The sequence below is a fragment of the Staurois parvus genome, unplaced genomic scaffold (assembly GCF_062004578.1).
Source record: "Staurois parvus isolate SC_StPar_1 unplaced genomic scaffold, SC_StPar_1.0 ptg000153l, whole genome shotgun sequence".
NCBI lineage: Eukaryota > Metazoa > Chordata > Amphibia > Anura > Ranidae > Staurois > Staurois parvus.
The window spans coordinates 4,467,209-4,482,034 of NW_028317949.1; the positions used below are offsets into that span (position 1 = coordinate 4,467,209).

Here is a 14,826-nt window from a genome sequence, read left to right on the forward strand (position 1 = left end):
CTCCAGCATGGTGGTTAAGACCATACAGCGGTTTAACAGGACAGGTTCCACTCAGAACAAGCCTCGCCATGGTCCACCATAGTAGATGAGTGCATGTGCTCAGCATCATATCCAGAGGTTGTCTTTGGGAAATAGACGTATGAGTGTTGCCAGCATTGCTGCAGAAGTTAAAGGGGTGGGAGGTTAGCCTGTCAATGCTCAGACCATACGCCGCACACTGCATCAAATTGGTCTGCATGGCTGTCATCCCAGAAGGAAGCCTCTTCTAACGATGATGCACGAGAAAATCCCCAAACAGTTTGCTGAAGACAAGCAGACTAAGGACATGGATTACTGGAACCATGTCCTGTGGTCTAATGACACTACAATAAACTTATTTGGTTCAGATGGTGTCAAGCGTGTGTGGCGGCAACCAGGTGAGGAGTACAAAGACCAGTGTGTCTTGCCCACAGTCAAGCATGGTGGTCGGAGTGTCATGGTCTGGGGCTGCATGAGTGCTGCTGGTACTGGGGAGCTACAGTTCATTGAGGGAACCGTGAATGCCAACATGTACTGTGACATACTGAAGCAGAGCATGATCCCCTCCCTTCGGAGACTGGGCCGCAGGGCAGTATTCCAACATGATAACAACCCCAAGCACACCTCCAAGATGACCATTACCTTGCTAAAGAAGCTGAGGGTAAAGGTGATGGCCTGGCCAAGCATGTCTCCAGACCTAAACCCTATTGAGCATCTGTGGGGAATCCTCAAATAGAAGGTGGAGGAGCGCAAGGTCTCTAACATCCACCAGTTCCCGTGATGTTGTCATGGAGGAGTGGAAAAGGACTCCAGCGGCAACCTGTGAAGCTCTGGTGAACTCCAAGCAGACTAAGGACATGGATAATGGGAACTTACCTCCGACGGCCAATCCTATCCCATACTTCTGACACCAGTTCTGTTAAGAATATCAATTTATGCCGGATTCCTCCATACAAACATTCAGTTTCAAAGTACTTTGGGAATAATGCAAGTCAGACACCTAGATGTGAGATGCGAAATTCAACTTCTTATTATTGATCAAGCTTTAAGTAATTAAAGGAGAACACTGCATATTTCTGGTGGTTTCAATAAAGCGCCAATCAGAATATGGAATAAAGATTTCAGTAAATCACTATAGGGTGCGTCATAACAAAAATGCAACAGAATAGTAACTTCTGCACTTTCTAAAAACATGGAATATGTGCATAAATAACAGCATTCCAATCCCACTGGAACATCTTGAATATAAAATAAACCAGTTAGTAGGAACAAAGCAAAGTTAGTTAACCCTCTCAGCCCCCCTTCCCTCTGCGCTCACACACAAATGTGAATGCGTATGTAGATCCTACACTTGTATGAAAACCATGATCGTGCCACACATGTGATGGATCAGCAGGAACATCAGAGCAAGAGCAATAACTCTAGCAAAAGACCTCCTGTGTAACTGGTGACCTGTAAAGGCTTTTAAAGCATCATCTAGGGAGATTTTTAGGTACTGTAGTTAATTGACATAACATCATCTTTTATTTTTTACCAAACAATTGGGTATTATATTGTGCTTGTGTTCACTAAAACTCATTAAAGTGTATTTTTTCCTGAAAATGTGCAATTATAAACCACTGCGGAAATATTGTGTGACATAAAAATTTGCATCAACAAGTATTTTATTTGTTAGGGTTAAAAAATATATAATGTCTGGGGGTTCTAAGTAATTTTCTAGCAAAACAATGCTGATTTTTACATGCATGAGAGAAATATCAGAATTGACCTGGACTGGAACCGGTTAAAGTAATTATATTCTTAACTGCTTCCCGCCCTCCCTGCAATGTACTGCGGCCAGCCGGCAGCTACAGCAAAACTGTGATAGGTAGTGGGGAAGTGATATGAGGAAATATGCCCTTTGAGAGCCTGGAAGTGGTCATTGGATTTTGGGGGCCTGTATGTAGCTAAGCCGCCACAAATCTCTCACATGTGGTATCCCCATACTCGGGAGAAGTAGAAGAATGTGTTTTAGGGTGTTATTCCACATATACCCATGGCATACATGAGCCATATATCATTAAAGTGACAACTTTGTGTAAAAAAAAAAATTGTCATTATCAAAAACTTTGTGGCAAAAAATAAAATGTTCCATGGACTCAACATGCCTCTCTACAAAATCCTTGGGGTGTCTACTTTCCAAAAAGGGGTAATTTGGGGGGGGGGGGTACACCGCCCTGGCATTTTAGCAGCTCAAGAAATGTGATATGCAGTCAGAAAGTAAAAGCTACATAAATTCCAATATATATACCATAGTTTGTAGACGCTATAACTTTCACACAAACCAATTAACCACTTGCTGCCCGGCCGCCATTTGACACTTCGTCCCTCCAGGCTTCCTTCACAGATCACGCTTTGCGCGTGCCCGCAGGGCCACGGTGTGGCAGGATCTGTCACTCGGCTGATGACAGATCTGTGTACCGGCCCCGTTGCCAGTACTATGTGACCTGCTGTAACCAATCACAGCAGGTCACATGACAGTTGTATACAATGAATGGCTTCCTTTCATGCCATCCATTGTATTCAAGTGTGTCTAGCTGTGAATGGTCACAGCGATCACAAACACAAGCTGGGCCAATCACAGCCCATCTGTGTCATGTGAATAGCCGTGGCCAATCACAGCTAATCACAACAAAAAAAAACTGAATGAATCGATTTCATTCAGTTAAATGCTTGCTTACAGCAAATAAATTCTTTGCTATAATCAATCATTCAAATTGTGTGAAAAAAAAAAAAATACTGATCACTTCCCCATAGTAGTACAATGTTAATATGATAACATTATACTACTTTGGTCATAGTGGAATATGAAAAAAAACTTAAAAAAGAGAAAAAATGTAATAAAAAAAAATAAATTGGAAACAAATTATCTTTTTTTTTTTTCATACTGTCACCAGTCAGTGTCCCTGATCACTGCCACACCAGTTATATGTTGATACTGTACTGCACTGGTGACATTGTTTTAATTTTTTAATTTTCCAAAAAATTATGGCAAAACAATTACAACTTCATAAAAATCGCCATGCCACTTATGAAATACGTTGGACTGTCTACTTTGCAAAAAGGGGTCATTTGGGGGATATCTGTACTGTTCTGACATCCTTGGACCTCAAGAAATTAGATTAGCTGTCAGTACTTCAGGACTGATCAATATTCAGATAAGACACTGAAGTACTCTGATGAAAGTATGTAGAAAAAAAATAGTAAAAAAGAAAACATTGAATACAAAATTATTTAACTGCTTCCCCCTCGTCCACTGCAAATTAACCACTTCCATACCGGGCACTTTTACCCCCTTCCTGCCCAGGCCAATTTTCAGGTTTCAGCGCTCTCACACTTTGAATGACAATTGCACGGTCATACAACACTGTACCCAAACTAATATTTTAGCATTTTCTTCCCACAACTAGAGCTTTCTTTTGGTGGTATTTAATCACCACTGGGTGTAGCAAACGTGCACAGAGAGATGGATGCGAACCTTCATTTTGGGCAAAGGATCTTCCATCTTGTATCATTTCTACTCCCAAATCAGCTTTCCACATCCCCCCTCCCTCTCTGTTGAGTGACATGTGGTCTAGATGATGACAGAGATCACAGGCAGCAAACTCACTTGGAGGGCGTCATGGCTATAAACCCCAATTAGCGGTGCCCCTATGTCTGCGAGACTCTTGCTGGAGAAGGGATCGTAAAGCCCTCACTGAGTTTCAAAGACATTCCAGGTAGTCGTAAAAACAGACTTACATTTAAAAACTCACTTTTCCATATAATTTTATATCTTCAAATAGGACATAATTACATAAACATGGAACACATATTCGGACGGCTCACTTTGATACAAGTCGCCTGATATATTACATCCCCTACCTGGCATATACAGGAGAGCAGAAAATTATATCTCCTTAACCATCCAAGCAGGTATGTCATATTTCATATCTAACCGTTCAGCAGATGTGTCTGCATATTAATCTACTAGTGGCAAGGATGCTAAATGCACCGAGAATAAGTTATGAACCATGACATCAAATGGGAGGGATTTTGGTCATAGCTTGGGTCTCCGCCTGCAACACCCGCCCATATGAGGCGATTGGTTCTCTGCTTCAGGGAGACACCCTGCTGAGTTCCTAGAAAAAGCTGAGCTAAGCTGAGTTAAGGGAAGTTGAAGAATTCTCCCGTTTAACATTGGAATTAACTTTGGGAGATAAAAGCATCCTTTTGGCTCTGAAACCTGATCTGCTTAAACGTGGACATTTGGCAAGTACTTTATCCCTCTAAACTTCTTTGTTATCTCTTTGCTGTACTATTGTTTGCTCTATATGTATATATATAAATATATATATATATATATATTGGCTACATCTTTTCTGTAAATATTTTTTATTGCACCCTTTTGACCTTTTAGTAATAAATCTTACTTTCTGAAAGTGTTGAACTGTTTCTAAAGCTCTTTAATGAAAACTAAGAATCCCTGCCTCTGAAGAGCGCTACTGTGTGTGTGTGTAAACTTCTATATATCCCTGCCTGCGGTGGCAGTGGTATACGGATGATTATTCAAACATCATAGTGTTATTGCTAACATTGCCGAGTTTTCTCTTTCTCTGTACAAAAAGGAGGTGGTGGCAGTGTGAAGGGTTAATTGCGTAATTAACCTGACCCAGTAACAATTGCTCTCAGGCTGCAAATACACAGGTTGTGGTCCATTAGCTGGAAAATCTGTGTGCAGGGTGCAGCTGGGTGTGGCATTGTTACACACGTGACAGTGCGGTTTGGGATTGGCTAGTCCTTCGGTCACGAGTTTGGTGAGAAGGGCTGGGATCTGACGCTGCGATCGTCACACTGGGGTTTTTATTTTTTGCTAAATTAACAAAAAAGACCGAAAATTTTGAAAAAAACCCACGGTTTTCTTTGTTTGTTATAAAAGTTTGCAAATAAATAATTGTTCTTCATAGATTTAGGTCAAAATGTATTCTACTACATGTCTTTGGTGAAAATAACCCAAATTAGTATTTATTATTTAGTCTGTAGGAACGTTATAGAGTTCACAAACTATGGGATATATCTAAAAATTGATCAATTCTGAAGTACTGACAGCCAATCTAATTTCTTGAGGTCCAAGAATGTCAGAACAGTACAGATATCCCCAAATGACCCCTTTTTGCAGAGTAGACAGTCCGACGTATTTCATAACAGGCATGGTGATTTTTTTGAAGTTGTAATTTTTTTGTCATAATTTTTCAGAAATGAAGAAATAAAAAAATGATTTTCACTATTTTTTTTTACATACTGTCACCAGTGCAGTACAGCATCATCATATAACTGGCATGGCGGTGATCAGGGACACTGACTGGTGACAGTACGATAAAAAAAGATTAATACTTTTTTAAAAAAATTTTTTATTATTTTTTATTACTTTTTTTCTCTTTTTTTAAGATTTGTTTTCATATTTCACTATGACCAAAGTAGTATAATGTTACCATAGTAACTTTGTACTACTTTGGGGAAGTGATCAGTATTTTTTTTTTTACACAATTTGCTTATAGCAAAGAATTACTTTGCTATGAGCAAGCATTTACCTGAATGAAATCAATTCATTCAGGGTTTTTTTTTGTGCTTAACTGTGATTTGGCCACAGCTAATCACATGACACAGCTGGGCTGTGATTGGCCCAGCTTGTACATGTGATCGCTGTGACCATTCACAGCTAGCCACACTTGTACACAATGGATGGCATGAAAGGAAGCCATCCATTGTATACAACTGACATGTGACCTGCTGTGATTGGTCACAGCGGGTCACATGGTACTGGCAAGGGGACGGTACACAGATCTGTCATTGGCTGTGTCCGAGGTACACGGCCGGTGACAAATCGCGCCGCTGTGCGGCTCTGCGGGCAGGCACAGTGCGTATGCCTGAAAGGATGCCATATATATTGGGAGTTCTTCGTACTGCCCTGGCATTTTAGGGCCTCAAGAAATGAGATCCATCAGTACATCAGGACTGATGAATTCTCAGATATATATACCATAGTTTGTAGACGGTATAGCTTTCACACAAACCAAATAATATACACATTTTGGCATTTTTTTTATTCAAAGCCATGTAGCAGAATAAATTTGGCCTAAATTTAAGAAGAAATTATTGTTGTAATTGTTTTTATTCAATATGTTTTATAACAGAAAATAGAACAAACAGGTTTTTTGGTCTTTTTTGTTTTATATAATACACAATAAAAACCCCAGTGGTGATCAAATACCGCCAGAAGAAAGCTCTGTTTGTGTGAAATAAATGATATAAATGTAATTTGTGTACAGTTTTGCATGACTGAGCAATTGTCAGTTAAAGTAGTGCTGATTATCTGATGTTGTTATAGTATGATGGGTGTTAATGGGGTGTACATTCTCATTTCCAGGCACCAGGCTCTCTGGCATCCAAGCACAGCTTGGTCAGCAGCAGATATGTGTTGTTCACCTAGATGGCCAGACGATGTCGCTCGTGAGCTCAGGATGTGGCTGCGTCCTCCCCTTTCATTGTCATGCTGGTAGAGGGGGGAGGAGAGGAGAGAAGAGGAGAGGAGCCTCATACACATGATCTCTAGTCACCTTCTCATCATACACAGCTCCGCTGTCACACCCGCACACACTATGCCCGCTCTAGTCACGGCTGCCTTCTAGTGACACGCTGCTTGGCTTCCCTCTTCTCGTGCCCTGTGGTGATGGGAGATCTGTCAGCAGATATTTGTGTCGTGCCTCCTCCTCCTCCTCCTCCTCCTGGCTGCAGATCATCGCTGTGTGGGAGGGCAGGGATGGTCCTGATCCTTTACATTTCTTGCTAGACATCCACATGCGGACCGTTATCTTTGTGCAGGTTGTCACCGGCCGCTCGGGGTGTGCTGAGCCTTGTCTTCCCGGAGGGCTTCGTCCTGCATCACATGTGTATGTGTTCAAGCAGCGAATATCCCCGACACCAGCGACACCCGCAATATTACTATTATTATGGTGAAATTCCCGGCACTCACCCCCTACTGGCCGCTCATCAGATTCCTGGTTCCTCTGGGGATCACCAACATCGCCATCGACTTCGGGGAGCAGGTGAGGGACCCCGACACATACTTACACCTCCAGCCATCTTTATACATATTCATCTATATATGTCTACCTACCTGCTTCTATATCTGCTATCTATCTATCTATCTATCTATCTATCTATCTATCTATCTATCTATCCATCTATATCTGTCAATCTATTATTATATCTATATGTCTATTTATCTATCTACCATTCTCTCTATTTTTATATCTATTTCTCTATATCTATCTATCTACAGTTCTCAATTTTTATTTATATTTCTCTATATCTATTCATCTATCTATCTACCTATTTCTTTATCTATTTCTATCTATCTATTTCTTTCTTTCTTTCTTTCTTTCTTTCTTTCTTTCTTTCTTTCTTTCTTTCTTTCTTTCTTTCTTTCTTTCTTTCTTTCTTTCTTTCTTTCTTTCTTCTTCTTCCTTCCTTCCTTCCTTCCTTCCTTCCTTCCTTCCTTCCTTCCTTCTTTCTTTCTTTCTTTTTCTTTCTTTCTTTCTTTCTTTCTTTCTTTCTTTCTTTCTTTCTTTCTTTCTATCTAATCTATGTATCTATGTATGTATGTATGTATGTATGTATGTATGTATGTATGTATGTATGTATGTATCTACCTATCTATCTATCTATCTATCTATCTATCTATCTATCTATCTATCTATCTACCTATCTATCTATCTATCTATCTATCTATCTATCTATCTATCTATCTAATCTCTCTCTCTCTCTCTCTCTCTCTCTCTCTCTCTCTCTCTCTCTCTCTCTCTCTCTCTCTCTCTCTCTCTCTCTGTCAATCTAATGTATCTATGTATCTATGTATCTATGTATCTATGTATCTATGTATCTATCTATCTATCTATCTATCTATCTATCTATCTATCTATCTATCTATCTGTCTATCTATCTATCTATCTATCTATCTATCTATCTATCTATCTGTCTATCTAATCTCTCTCTCTCTCTCTCTCTCTCTCTCTCTCTCTCTCTCTCTCTCTCTCTCTCTCTCTCTCTCTCTCTCTCTCTCTCTCTCTATTTCTATATATGTCAATATGTCAATCTAATCTGTCTATCTATCTATCTATGTATCTATCTATCTATCTATCTATCTATTTCTTTTCACCCCCTCTCCCCCCCCCCTCTCTCTCTCTCTGTCAATCTAATCTGTCTATGTATGTATGTATGTATCTATCTATCTATCTATCTGTCTATCTAATCTCTCTCTCTCTCTCTCTCTCTCTCTCTCTCTCTCTCTCTCTCTCTCTCTCTCTCTCTCTCTCTCTCTCTCTCTCTCTCTCCATATATGTCAATCTAATCTGCCTATGTATCTATGTATCTACCTATCTATTTCTTTCCACCCCCCCTCTCTCTCTCTCTCTCTCTCTTTCTATATATGTCAATCTAATCTGTCTATGTATGCATGTATCTATCTATCTATCTATCTATCTATCTATCTATATATCTGTCTATCTAATCTCTCTCTCTCTCTCTCTCTCTCTCTCTCTCTCTCTCTCTCTCTCTCTCTCTCTCTCTCTCTCTCTTTCTATATATGTCAATCTAATCTGTCTATGTATCTATGTATCTATCTATCTATCTATTTTTTTCCATCCCCCCCCTCTCTCTCTCTCTCTCTCTCTCTCTCTATTTCTTTCCAAATCTATCTATCTATCGTAAAATCTATACAAGTATCTCCTGTGTGTGATCTGTATTTATAAACAGATGAATACTATCCTATAATCTGTACAATCACCCCATGTATGTGATATAGTATATTTACAAACACGCGTACAGTATATCTGGGTGAAGGTGTCCTTGTATGTGTACTCCGGCTGACACTCGTTGTAAACAGCATGCCCTGGTGAAATGTATTCTGTTATTGATCCCGAGGATTAGAAACCATTAATACTGGGTGAATACTGGGTGAAGCGTTTTGTTATTTAGAAGACAGATTCCACAATGTTCTCTAATGAAGCACATGTGTCATAGTTTTCAGCATGTCACCGGTGTGATGTTGGTGCTGGAGCTGGCCTGGTCCATATTGGCTCCTGAATGTATGGGAAGCTTTTCTTATGTCATCGGTTTGTCTGGGGTTTATTATTCATGAGTGTTAAACAGAGCAGAGCTTGATCCCAGAGGTGCTTAGCATCAGAGATGGAGGTCAGCCTGGGATGAAAGTGCCTCTGAGCATGTTTACATTCTGTATGCTGTTAGATGGTGGCTGTGAATGGCTAGTGAGCCCATCTTCAGATATAGATGTTTATATATAAAAGGGAATCCATAAACAGATCTCCTGCTGAAATGAAGCAGGATGAGGTGGCTGTCACTTTTGTAACTTCCATGTCTGTTCAGTGTTCAGCCTAAAAACCAGAATCTCAGGGTTCATTATTTCTGTGGGCTGCCAGATGCAAACAAACTTGTCCGTTTACATTAGATTACCTCCAGTCCGTCACATTTAGGTTTGGAAAAGGACACAGATTTTTTCCATTTTTTTCAGACCTTGATGGAGGTAGGAGGATGTAAACATATGCGTGACTGTTACTGTACATTCACCTGCCCATAGACTTACATGGAACTTCCAATTCAATCCACCTGAAACACTGGCAGATGGACCTGATCATACCACCCTGGTGAAAGGGTCCTGTGTTGTTGGATTTTGTCTTGTTTACAAACAAATGAAAAACTCTTTCACCTTTTTTCTGATATCAAGTATAATTATTTATTATTTACTGTTGAAAACTAGAGGGTCTGTTTATCAGTCTTTTCACCCAAGAGTTAAGCCAGCCATAGATGGATCAAATCTCGGCTGGTCCCTGCTGAATTGGCCGAGATTCCATCTATGGACAGGCATGCTGGATTTTTAGCATGCGTTTGTAATCATTGTGCTCTCCCGACAGGGATGGCTCTCTGCAATACCCCCACCCCTGCTGTCAGGAGGACACAATAACTCCATGGGAGGGCTTCCCCCATGAACACTGACTGTGTTGATATGGGAATTGAGCAATTTTCCTGCAACCCATGGCTGCAGGAAAGAAAATGTCATCATCTATGGCCAGCTTTATACAAGTTTCTTATAGAATTAAATGTATTTATTACAGTTATTTAAATTGCGCCAACATTTTACATATACATCATTCTTTGCACTCAAGGAGCTTACAATCTTGGGTTCATACACATACTAAGGTCAATTTACCTACCAATATGTCTTTGGAGTGTAGGAGGAAACCCATGGCAGCACAGAGAGAAAATGCAAACTCCATGCAGTGTCCTGGCCAGCATTTGAACCAATTACACTAGTACTGCAAGACAGAAGTGCCAACAGCTAAGCCAGTTCTTCAATTAGATGAATGTATGAATCTTGGATAAAAGTTGTATAAATCATGGGTGAAGACATTGATACATAGACCACTAGATTAGCAACTGCACTTTCCACTACAATAGGAGCAACACAGTTTATTGCAGATTAGTATTTGTTCTTTTTAATTGCATACAATAAAAAAAAGTGTGAACATCATAATAAACTTTTCTGGCCAAGTTATCTTTCTTTGATTTCAGTCATTTAGGACTCACGCGTAGCACCAGCCGCTCTAAATGCATGGCGTCTGGTCAGAGGAACAGTGCTGATGCGTCAATTCTGACATGTTACACTGTTTACTTTTTTTTTTCCCTACAAACTTTATTAAAATCGTTATGTTCTATTAGCCGCAGTGTGTTGCAATGTGGAGGAAAGCTTTGCTCCTTTTTTTAGTGCACACCACTGCAACATGATGGTGTGAATTGGCTTGACAAGGCTTTTTGCCTTGACTTGTGTTGGGACTGCACTAAGCAAGGCTGCCCAACAAAGTCCCAATGCCTCCTTAATTGGAATTATTGTGTTTATATTGTAACTCTAATGATTACTATAAAGTGAATAAAACATTTAAAATGATCCTGCCAGCCAATTAAAAGAATCAATATGAAAGTTTTCTTACTAGAATCGGTATTATACACACCTCTTCAGTGCTGGATGCAGTACCATTATAGGGGAAGCTTTGTTCTTCCAATTTTAACATGAACAGCACTTTTATAAGAGCCTTGGCATGGGATGAATGACAACAGAAGTCCCTGATAATTACCTTGTATTATTTTTAAAATGATGAATGAGGGTTGGAGGGAAGTCATCTTGGCCTCTGTACTAATAATGGTAGTTCTGTTTTTTATTTAAATTTGCTTGCAGTAGGTGTTTTGATAGAGGACCTAAATATCAAATTAGCTGTTTTTTAAGTCCAGGGATAGCAAATTAAACCCATAAGGCACATTTTACATAAGCCCCCTATGATAAGTGCACCTTCTGGGGCACAGGTTTATCAAACATGTCCAGTGTCAATCAACAACAGGCTATGAGTGATGGTATCTTGAAGGGGGTATCTTCTTGTTACTGAAGAGCATAATGCTGGCTTGTATGAGCATGTCAGATGAGCCCGCATCCTTAAGGCCCACCAGTCATAGAGTTACTGGCCAATATGTGTGTTTGTTTTTCTTGAGCAGTGTGCACATGCATTCTTTAAATTATTGTACGAAATGCAAAAACAGCGTGCTTGTAAACCTCAGACATGAAATATGAACAAAGCATATCCCTCTATAGTGTGTGCTTGTCCCAGTCCAGAGTACTAAGTGTCACTTCTGTCCGCTGCCTCATTCCTCTTTTATAAGCATGAGTCTAATGAGTTTTCCTGACACCAAGAGAAAAATAGTGACAGGGGAGGGTGCAATCTGTGATTGACAGCCTCAGTTCTGTTCCTGTGTGCTGTGTGAGGGGGGGGGGGGGTGTCCCTTCCCTCCAATCAGTTCTCAGAGCTTTCCTCACTGATGCAACTTCAGCTCTCCGCCCCCTGCTTTTTAGAGCAGAGAGATCCTGTGTAAATTCTGGACTTTGGATGGATGTAGGGGACAGATAGCTGTAGATAAACAGGTACAACTTGTGTAGGAGGATTAGTTTAATCTCTGTGTATCACCTGGGGTCAGTCACTTCACTGGGTTTATGTGAGGGTTTACAACCACTATAAGTGATCCTATGCTTGTGTACATTATCCTTAATAGATCTAATTTACACTTGAGTTGAGAGGTAGCGGGCTGTAAAAACAGGTGGTCCAGCTGTGATTTTACTGCCTTTTTGAATTAACATGGCTGGAGTGGGTTGGACACATGCAAAGCTCCTCAGCAACCATTTTTCTACATGTCGTGGTCGGTGTGCAGTACTGCCACCAAGTGTGACCCATTCAAGTGACGGGCAGCACAGTGGCTAAATGGTTAGCACTTCTGCCTGGCAGTACTAGGGTCATTGGTTTGAATCCCAGCCACGGCACCACCTGCCTGGATTTTGCATGTTCTCCCTGTGCCTGCATGGGTTTCCTCCGCGTACTCTGGTTTCCTCCCACACTCCAAAGACATGCTGGTAGGTGAATTGGATCCTGTCTAAATTGGCCCTAGTATGTGGATGTATGAATGTAAGTTAGGGACCTTAGATTGTGCGCCCCTTGAGGGTTAGGCACTGAGGTGAATGTACAATATATATGTGAAGCGCTGTGTAAATTGACAGCGCTATATAAATACCTGAAATAAAATAAATTAGGGCTGTGCATTTGAAGCATGGTGGTATGAGCTTTACAGGGTTAAAAAAAGGTGGTGAGGGGGTGACCTATTGCTTCTCAGCCACCTATCAGACACCCCCGTGTATCGCTTTTCAGAGGGCAGCACAAGTGCAAGGGCTCATTCACATGGGCATATGCGCATTTTCTGCATGGAACACTGGTTTTCCTGGCAGAGCTAGTAGAAGGTCCTGTGTAAAATAGGCACCAAAATTACTGGTATTTACATGTGTTCTGGTGACTTTACGTGTGTATGCACATACAGACTGACATGCGTTTACATGTGTAAATCTGCAGATATACGTATGCAGCCCCGGGTGCAGCTGTGTCCTGTTTTTTTTGTAAGCTGCTAAAAAAGATACACAATTTCATTTGTAGCCTGTGTGGGTGGCCACATTGATTCCTATAGTGCTGATTTAGATGCTTCCAAAACTATATATACTCATCTAAACGCGGCATTTTAGACACCCGCGTGAATGAGCCCTAAACAAGCCCTAACTGAAGTAATGCCAACACAAGGTTATCTTTATACAACTGAAAACATTGGATTACAATGAAACAGTTATTGATAGGTGGAAAATGATCAAAGTGTTTTGCAATTTACTGGCGAAGTTCAAAACGAGAAAAGGCCAGATCATTAAAAAAAAATGCCCCTGGATTTTCAAAACTACGAGGCACATTTCTGTGACCTGACTCCATACTGCAAGGGCTATGAAGCATGTGCCGTGGCGATGAGGCCTTGTGCCATTATCTGAGCAAACCCTTTGGCGCTATATAAACTCGTAGTAATAATAATAATAATAATTATCACATAACCTCCCCAGTGTCCCCAGCCTTTGACAGTGACTGAGAAGTATCATTTCCCCTGCACAGTCATTAAAAACCTGCTCTTTGCCCTGACTGGTTATGCAATTCGGTATTATGTAAACTTTACTCTGGCTATAACAGCTATGTAACGTTTCCTTTCATTGACTTAGGTATTGAAAGTGATATTTTGTTTTCAGATTTACTGAAATCATGAGAGCCTGTAGTATGACAGCACTTTATCAGCTGTCAGATCTTTGTGTACTTGTGAAAAACCCAATGTGCTAATTTTCCTGGTTAATACTTCACACGCTATCTTTATCTTTACATTTTTTTGCCAACCAAGGCCAAAGTGTGAATATGTCTGTATTGTCACACAGTATTGGGCTATTGCTGAAGCTGTGAGATCAAAGTGATTAATGGTACAATCTGCGTTCTAAATGTTTTGACCTTTAATGTATATAGCACATGATGTTTTATCAGTATGAAAACCTTCTTTGACTAATTACTGCTGATGTATATCGTTGCCGTGGGAATATAACATTCATACATTTTACTCGCATTAATGAATCTCCATATTATAATCTCTTTACCACTTTTATGATTATTACCATTTTTATTATTATATTGGATGTATTAGTTGTACACCACACAAATAATGGTGTTATTTACATATAATATATTTTACAAATATATAAAAACTGTATTTAAAGCATTTATGTATTAAAAAAAAATTATATCTAAACCTGGGAAAAAATATTTATTCTTGCAATGGGTCCCCCTCCAACCGCAAGGGTTAAAGTGTCACTAAAGGCAATTTTTTTTTTTTTTGCAGAGTGGATAGAGTGAAGCTGGCCATAGATGCTAGAAAATCGCTCAAAAATGTGTTCACATTGATAAAGATCTGTCGAATGAGCATGCGATTACGCCATCATTGATACAATTTTTTCCCCACTTGATGACATATTGTCATTCATTTATTTTTTTTCTCTATGCCAGGAGTTAGAGAGATACAATGTATCTCTCTCCTCCATTCATAGAGAACAAAAAACAAGGAGGCGGGCTATACAGTGACTGATCACTGTGATAGCCAATCAGAGGCTATCACAGCGATCATGTGACCTGGAATTGATAGTCCCAGGTCCCGATTGTTAGAATGGGACCTGGGGCTCTCAGTGACACCCCGGTCTTTGTGCTGGGAGCGCGCTGTGCGGCACGCTCCCAGCAGAAAGACAGGTACGCAAATATGTGGCCCCACGGAAAAAAG

The 14,826-nt window shown here is 40.2% G+C and overlaps 1 protein-coding gene across 1 annotated transcript in view; it reads left to right on the forward strand.

Annotated features, from left to right (window-relative positions):
- Positions 1 to 6,589: 6,589 nt before the first annotated feature.
- ANKH (ANKH inorganic pyrophosphate transport regulator) overlaps positions 6,590 to 14,826 on the forward strand; it is a 181,239-nt gene continuing 173,002 nt past the window's right edge. The window contains exon 1 of the mRNA XM_089674835.1: positions 6,590 to 7,142. Within this exon, the coding sequence (XP_089530961.1) occupies positions 7,047 to 7,142 (96 nt within the window). The 5' untranslated portion in view covers positions 6,590 to 7,046. The remainder of the gene's footprint in view (positions 7,143 to 14,826) is intronic.